The sequence below is a fragment of the Pagrus major genome, chromosome 22 (assembly GCF_040436345.1).
Source record: "Pagrus major chromosome 22, Pma_NU_1.0".
In the NCBI taxonomy this organism is placed as follows: domain Eukaryota; kingdom Metazoa; phylum Chordata; class Actinopteri; order Spariformes; family Sparidae; genus Pagrus; species Pagrus major.
In genome coordinates, this window is record NC_133236.1 from 23,982,998 (window position 1) to 23,992,003 (window position 9,006).

At 39.4% G+C, this 9,006-nt stretch overlaps 1 protein-coding gene across 1 annotated transcript; it reads left to right on the top strand.

The window, feature by feature from the left end:
* The first annotated feature begins 868 nt into the window (after positions 1-868).
* il20ra (interleukin 20 receptor, alpha) lies at positions 869-8,102 on the top strand. Its single transcript, XM_073492288.1, has 7 exons — positions 869-1,193; positions 2,269-2,392; positions 2,662-2,867; positions 3,515-3,690; positions 3,798-3,942; positions 4,123-4,259; positions 5,061-8,102. The coding sequence occupies exons 1-7, from the start codon at positions 1,145-1,147 to the stop codon at positions 6,234-6,236; spliced, it is 2,013 nt and encodes a 670-aa protein (XP_073348389.1). The 5' UTR covers positions 869-1,144; the 3' UTR covers positions 6,237-8,102.
* Positions 8,103-9,006: the final 904 nt, after the last annotated feature.

A 9,006-nucleotide genomic window follows, 5' to 3' on the forward strand; every position in this document is an offset into this window, starting at 1 on the left:
TCTGCAGGAAGGCTTTGGTGGATTCAGTCATTTTGACTAGCCTACTTCAAGACTAAACTAAACCAACTATAATCTAAATAAATATTTGTAGTAATCCAATTTACAGTTTTTATTCAAAGGGTTTCAGTTTTACATTTCATAGCCCCTTAGTGAGCCTAGTAATGGCGGTGTAAAGTACATCAATTTACTCAAGCATCTACTATAAGATACTGTAGTATCTACTAAGTACAATTTTGATGTACTTGTACTTTACTACATTTGGGATCATCTGACAGCTCTCTTTGCCTCATGGATTAAGATTTAACTACCAAATCATTATGTATGTGCAAATAAATGATATAATTCTTATGAAATATTTTTATTTACATACAGGCCTACTCAAATATACTTGAATTTAAAGTTTAAAGAGGCTTGTGCAGTAGAGGTAGGACGCAAACTTTTTTTTCCTTCAAGGCAAGTTTAACGTTGTTACATGAAATAAAATAATAAGGGATGGAAATAAATGTTGTATAGTATATTTATATATAATATACATGTATATGGTGTACAAGTGTGATCAACAAGTAAAATGTACGGCATTGTTATCAATCAAACTTGCCATAAACAGCATAAAGTATACATTAACATGCTTAAATGTTGATTTAAGCCACACGGGGGACATTTTACGTGATAAGTGCTATTTATTTATATTGTGTTGGTGTTATAGGCCACTTCTAAGATGCCTGAAATTTTGTTCTAGTTTACCTCTTCCAGCGATGCACGCACGTGCGCGCGCACCGCCACCTGCACAGGTGTAATGTGCACAAACGAGCGAGGTCACATTCCTTCCTCATTCACGGAAACCTGGCGCACGGCTCGTTTTACTTGAACCATAAATCGTTTAGGGTTCAACAGGCTGCCACTCACCTTTATCCAACCGTACAGACTTAATCCACTCTTTCTGGCTGGACGTATGTGTGTGTTTGTTTTGTAGCTGTTTTTTTTTTCGGGTTTGTTAGTTTTGTTTTATCGTGTGGATTAACACCGGGCTACTGACAGCTGAGCCGTCGGAGCAGGTGACCGAGCCTGCAGAGCCGACAGGCCGCTGGAGGAGCCGAGAAGCTGCCGGAGAAATGTTGTGAGAACATGAGCGCCCCGTGCAGAGATGTGGACTCTGGTCATTCTTCTCAACCTGGTGGCTCTGCACTGCACAGGTAACATTATGAGTACTCTGAGTTTTGTTATTTTTTTACCTCACATTCCTATCTCAACAGGTCATTGCTAATTATTGATTTTCCTGTTAAGGTATAACCTAAATTGTAAGCTTTTCACAAAATATAAAAGACGGCTGATTTTTAGTAATATCACAAGAAACTAAGTGATGGTTTATGCAGATCATGTGGACTGTCATGAACTTTGGTTTGGACTGCTCTTTTATTGGGCTATTTGGTTTCTGTGAGCGACTGATTCCGCTGAAAGCCTGTGTGTGTGTGTGTGTGTGTGTGTGTGTGTGTGTGTGTGGTGGGCTGATGTGATTACAACCACACGAAACCACAGAACATCTCTCTTGGTCCATTAAGCTTTATGATGTTTCAGTAGGTTCCCATCATACAAACGGATTTATTATTACAACATGCACTGGAATCATTATGAAAATACTGTTTGCAAACAAGTGAATGTGTGGTGTCTTAAGCTCACACAGGCGTAGACATAGTTGGATGTATGAATGACACAATAATAAAGACTTCATTTATATTACATCAAGTAGTCCTGTACATAGCTTGTCCACGTAATGGTGTGCCAACAATGGATCACAGCTGTTTCTTGGGTGTGTATATGCCATTAAAATCACGTTAATGAGTCATGTGTGGAGTTTTGTGTTAAATCAATCATTGCGTGACATGTCTGCAACCTACCAACCTGGTCCTCACGATCAAACTTTGTCTGGAATGTAATCTAAGTACATTTACTCAATTGCTGTGCTTAAGTGCAATTTTGAGGCACTTGCACTTTACTCGAGCATTTCCATTTTCTGCTACGTTATACTATGAATGAATCTCTATTATTTTGGTTATATTTCATGTGTTTTAAGAGCAGCCAGTGGTTTCACAGCACAACAATGTCATAACAAGTCCTTCTGTGGTACAATAACACACAAGAGGAAGTTAACCAGCAAACCACCATGCGAGATTGAATTGTGTAACCAGAACAAACATGATGGTTTTCATATTACAGTAAACATGTGTCTCATATCCTTCTGAATCTCAACTTATTTTTTTTCCTCCTCAGTCTTCTCCGCTCCTCCCAGCCCCATCAATGTCATCTTCTCCTCAGTAAATCTAAGGAATACGCTGCAATGGGTTCCAGGAAATGGCACACTGGATGACACGCACTTTACAGTGCAGTATGCCATGTAAGTGAAGATTGTGGAGTTTAAGCCTTTCTTTAGCATGCCTCAAAGGGATCAGCTGACACAAAGAAGCAGAGAAATAAGAGAGGAAGGAAAACAAAAGAATAATGTAACTAGATCTAACAAACAGCCTATGTAAGCTGAAGTTCTTGCTTGAGGGGGGATTGAACGAGGAGAGAGGAGTGTATTTTCAAGTTCACTCCCTCGATACTTGTTGTCCGAGATTGTGCGGGCTTTCAAAGGCAGTCATCCTCTGATCTTGTCTTTCTCAGCTACGGGGACAGCGTTCAAGACAGCAAAGGAAGACGGGCACACTGGAGGGCAGTGCGGCGGTGTACAGAAACGGTGCGGAGATGGTGCGATCTGAGCAACGAGACATGGGATCTGGACCACGGATATTTTGCCAGGGTTCGGGCTGTGAGCAGAAGAGCATCCTCCAAGTGGGTCATGACACGGAGATTCGATCCAAAGTTGGATAGTAAGTTAAAGGGACATTCTGTCAAAGAATATTAGCTGTGACATAAATAAGAAGAGACGGACACACAGGAAAACTGGACAAAAAGACAGTTGAGATGTCCCTTCATCTGATCTTTAACAAAATACTAGAGATCGACCAATTGAACTTGGCTCCGATAGTGGAATTTGACAATCTCAAAATCAATCCTATCTAGATTTTTCAGTTAGTTTGATGTTCAGTTCCAGATTTGTTTATCATTTATCACTCATTTCTTTGAGTTTTGTGCGGCGTCAGCAGTAATTTGGACGTTGTACCAGACCATTGTGGTGAAAAGAGAGCTGAGCACGTTCCAACCCTCCCGTATTGTCACGACCTACATCGTAGATGTATCGTAGATACAAGCATCCAAAACGAGTTTTCTATGCAGGGTGGCTGGACTGCCCAGCTCGGACATCCAGAGGGAGTTCGAAGTAGAGCTGCTGCTCCTTATGCATCAGCTTTATCTTGGTCCAAACTATCGTTATTATATCGGCCTTTAAAATCCACTATTAGTCTGCCTCTTGCCACCTTTGTGTCTCACTTGAATTTTTTATTAACTTGGAATCAACATTTCAATCTAAAATATTTCAAATATTTCAAAACCGAAATATTTTTGCTTATCTCCATAGCTAGCTTTGGTCCTCCACTGGTTTCTGTTGAAATTGAGAACAACAGTGCCGTTGTCACTCTGAAGGGACCAATGAGATATCAGCCTAACAACCACACCCCGGTGGTTTCCATGGCAACACTTTACCCCCACATGAGATACAACCTCTCCATCCACAATACCCATCGCGGCCAGGTGGTGAGTAAAAATATAGCTTGCCTCATCCTTCTTGCACAGAGAGACTGTTAAATCAAGTACACAAGTTCTCCTATAGCACTGACTAATCTATGAGTGTATGTTTGTAGAGCCATTTCCCAGTGGCCTCCAGTCTATACAAACATCGCCTGATGGACTACAATACACAGTACTGCTTCTCTGCCAGGACAAAATTCCTCTCTATGCCCGTCCAGTGTCAGTCCTCAGAGTGGAACTGCATAACCACACCTCCAGGTACAAGCACACTGACAGCAAATATTTCCTTCCCTGTTTGACTGGAAGAAAGGAATGTGACTCAACCTGCTACAGAAGCAAAAGAAGGATTGATGTTTGTGTCAGAGACTGAACACTTTTATTGTTCGTGTTTGTGATAATTAAGCATTTGTGTGACCTTGTATTGATTCACGTCTCCAGACCCTGTGATTGACCAGCTGAAGAGGGTGGTTGTGGGTATTGTTGTCCCATCTGCGTGCATATGTATTATGGTGGTGGTTGGCTACCTTCTCCATCACTACCTAACAGGGAAAGGACAGAAGAGCCCATTATTCCTGGTAATGCAAACACACACATTCACACTTTTACCCACACTGGCTCTCCCTTTTGTGTAATTATTGTCCTTAATGTAATGAAAACTTGGACGTTTAATCCTCTACCAACTGCTTTTACACTAGCAGATGCGAGCACTGTGCAGATCTTCACTGACTGCTAGTATTATGAAAATACAAGTATGTATGCAAGGAGGCATAAAAAACAAAAACAAAAAAAAAAGATTATCAGGGTAGAGAGTGCATGTAAATCCTTAAAAATATGGGAAGCTCTCCAGGGTAGCATGGTGGCCTCATAGCAAGAAGGTCATGGGTACCATTGGGTACCGTTTTTCATGGGGGATTTCCCCTAGGTACTCCTAGAGGAAACCCACATGAAAAACATAGGTACTTTCTCCTGTAGTTGGTCCTTGACCCAGGGTGCCGCACAACGACTGCCACTGCTCCTAATAATTGGGATGGGTTAAATGCAGAAACGGCAGTTGTTATTTCGAGATAATAACTCGAGATCTCGAGAAAACAAATGAAATTAACTCGTTATCATGGGAAAACAGAGGAAATAAAATGTATGAATGCATGGCCCTTTAGGGCTTCCGTAAATGTAAATAAAAACAGAATGCAATCATTTTCAAACATGTAGTAATATCCTTTACACAGTCATGTGTTTCACAAAGTAGTGAACGTTGTCCAATCTTTGCTTGTGAGCGAATGACCCTTGGGATGCCACTTTCAACTTTATTTAAAAAAAAAAAATGTTTCAGAAGCTAAAGGTAATTTTTTTTAATGCCACACTGTTTTCACTTCCAGAACCAGTCTTCTTATAATTGGCCCCCTCTGACGTGGCCCCCTGTGACGTCCCCCCCTGAGAATCCTGTCATCCCCATCATATACAGCATATCAGACCCTGCATGCCCACAGCAGGAGCGACCTATGGCAGGTCCCCCACCAGGATACGCCGCCCAGAGGCTCGAAGCACCCCCAGAACCTGAGGGACCCTGGGATGACGTATCCATTGACTATGCTTTTGTTGGCGTAGCTCCTATCAATGACAGAAATCGGAGGCGTGACGGTGGAGAAGATGGTAACAGTCTGAAAGGTGAACATCAGAATGGCGGCTCAAGAGACAGTTATGAGGGGAGATTTGAGGACGGTGACTCTACTGGGGTTTACGCTCCTCAGAAAAAGTCCTGCCACTCGCAGAGGTCAGCACACACACGCTCACAAACACACGCACAGACAGAGATGAGCACACTTATACAGGCGCGGGCATGTTCACAGGAAAGTTTAGTTCCTCTGACCCAAACTCAGGCACCATCACTGTCTTTTCAGGGAGAGGTAGAGAGAGAGAAGGAGGATAGAGAGTTTCCAGGTTTATTTATAAACAAAACCCCACAAATTTGCCTCTTCCACACTCTAAATATGCAAACGAAGGAGGAAGGAATGGAGGATGAGACGAACCGAAACATGAGAGTAAGAGCAGATGGACAGAGCGATGGAGGTGTGGAGGAAGTAAGTGAGAGCGAGGGGGTGCCCCTTCTTTCTGCTTATGCCTCTCAGAACAACAAAGTCACGTCTACCTCCCACGCTAACCAACCAGATTACTTACCAGATCACTATGGTGTTCTGAGACTGGCTACAGCAGATGAAATTGAGAAAGATGAGGAGGAGCAGGAGGAGGAGGAGGAGGAAGAGGGAACTATCTTTATTGATTGGGATCCCAACACAAGGAAACTAGTGTTGCCAGACATGGCGATGGCGTTCACCCAGGTATTAGGGTCGGATGGGTCGATGCAGGGAGAGAAAGGGAGGGAGAACAGAGTGGGAGGAGAGGAGATGAGTGCGATGAAGGGCGAGTTGACGTTGGCAAATGTGTTTGTCAGACAAGGGTCAGAGGAAGAGGCAGAGGCACAGAGAGCGAGGGAAAGAGGGGAGGCAGATGATATTTTCACCAAATGGAACTTGCAAATCTCGATGGACCAGTAGATGATATTCATCAATATATTTACCCCATTATTATAGAAATGCTCATCTTCTGCACTTAAATTTGACATCATGATGAAAATGTAAATCCTTAGAAAATTTTATATAAAATACACGTGACACTATCAAATTCTAAGGAGCACTTATTACTGTCGTAGGGTTTGTTTTTGTATCTGTGAATGTTGATTCATTATTATTATTATTATTATTTAATTGTTACTCTTAATATTAGCAAGATTGACAGTTTCAAATTGTAATCAACTTTGAAGGAAATTATCATGTTCAAGTGTTTGCCTTAACTTTGAGCAAAATCTGTTGAGATGTAGTCACTGTATTCTGTATTTATTTGTGCTCGATATGAAGTCAAAGGTCTTCTTACCTTGTAGCAACGTTTTGTTACTGATTAGACCGTGTGGAAGTGCAAAACATATACACCATGGTCACCAGTGCATTAGCTCTCAACCCAAACAAAGCACTCATGGACTGTTGTGGATCGGTGTCTGTGACATGATTTTCCAAATTCATTCTTATAATAACAAATTGTGGAATATTTTGTGGACAGGTCAAAAAATCTTTATGATTTAGTCGTAGTGCAAAAGCCCCTATAAAGACACTTTACCTGGGTGTTTTCTTATACTTTTGCAGTATGTTATCAATATTTTGTTCGTTAGTATTCCATTACTGAAATATCTGTGTTTACTTCATAACACGTCAAGCAGAAGTAGGTGTGGGTAGTTTTGGTTTACTCGGTTCCTGTTTTAGTCCCAGGTGAAGCACTTAAATTTGTCTTGTTGAGTCACTCTGGGACAGTATTTGTTTGTCTGTTGGCGGTAAATTGGGCTGATTCATAACTTAATTAATTCTGTCTTTCCTCACTCAGTATTTGAAGCATCTGTTTCATACTACCACACCATTTTTTTAATATATGAAGGAAATACTGGTGTTTAGATTAATACGATGTGCGACTGTGCTCTTATACTGTATAATGAAATTAAAAACGACAGCACTTTACTCTTTATACATTTTCTACTCAATCTAGCAATTTACAGCAGTACACAGTTTTCAAGGTATTCTACTGGCGATTCTATAAATAATGAGGCTGCCTGACCTACAGTATGATTCAATATTATCTGTGTCTCTTTACGAAAGGTTTGTCTTAATTTTCTATTTTGTATGCCACTTTTTTTTTGTTTTGTCTTGAGCTGAAATTGTCAGGATATTTTACGTTGTCTCATCTACAAGTTGTCAGACTTCATTATTTACTACTGTGGATTCAATGAACATAAATACTAATTAAAAATATATATTGATTAAAGCACAGTAAATACTTTCACTTGCACTTCACTTGCACTTTTATAAGGCAGTCTTTTATTCAAAAGACTGCCTTATAAATTATGTTTCGGTATGTAGTAATAGTAATAATCATTCTGCTCTTTATTGTTCTTCTCTTTTGTTTGTTATTCTACTCACATAAAGTCCTTACCACTCAAAATGTTATATGAAGGACGTGTTGATCTTTTATTATCCATACAGTAGCTACTGGCATTTTGCTTCCTCATGGTCTGACCTTGGGAATTTCTGGCAGTGAATTACTGTACAACCTCTTCCTGTACACCGGTAACACACACGTATCCAAAGCCACAGTAAAGATGACTAATGAAAGTCTGCAGGTACATTCGGTTTCAGATTTATGTAATTACACAACTCAGGTTGTGCAATCTGATGAGAAGTATAATGCTGTGTATGTAGTTGTATCCGTTTTGTTAAAATTATTTCACTCTGGGAAAGAAGTCAGTGATATTTTTGTCATAATTTTGTATGATTTAAGAATGATTGTATATTCAACATAAAACCTAATGGTAAAATCAACTTGTCAACTCTTCTGTTTTTATTCTTTTACCAATGTTTCCTTTTCTCACTAAAGTTTTTTTTTACTCATACTAGATTGTATATATTCTCAGGAAGAATCTACAGTTTTAAAATATTCTCATAAGGAAATGTGTGCATGGGCTGACGCTGACCTTTGTTTTTCACTTTGATTACCTTCTCGTCCACAAGGTGAAAACAGAGACATCTGCTGGCCAAACTGCAAAACATCATGAAAATGTATTTTATATCCCCCCTACAGAGATCAACACTACATTATAATATTAATATGTATAAAAGAATAAAGTACTTTTTGACATTTTTGAACCTGGGGTCCATGCATGACATCTCTGGGAAAATATGTGTAATTTGTAATTTTAAACTACACACAGTACATACAGGACATCACCACTTTGTACTAACTATAGAGAAGGCAGATGTACATTATGGCAGCCAATATTTCCAGAATGGTGGAAAAATATATTATTTTACTTAAGTAAACATAGCAATACCACAACATCAAAACACTTTATAACAAATGAAAGTCCTACATAGTTGTATATATAATAAATATATACATATATATAAGTAACAAAAGTAAAAGTACTTGTTATGCTTATGTGACATTAATGGATTGATAATAACAAAGCATGAATGTTTAAGTAGCATATTCCTGTTGTAGCAAGTTAAGGTAATTAAAGCTAATGCTACCTAGGCTACATTAATCTATAACCTTTTTAAAACATGTTTTGAATTTAAACTTTCAATATAAAAAGAAACTGGTAATATTTTTCAAATGCATTTTAATGAATTAGAAGTAGAAAGTTTAACAAAATTGAAACATTCGGGTGCAAGTAAGTTCTGCATTAGCTAGCGTTAGCTAACTAAATATGGCTACTTTCCATCA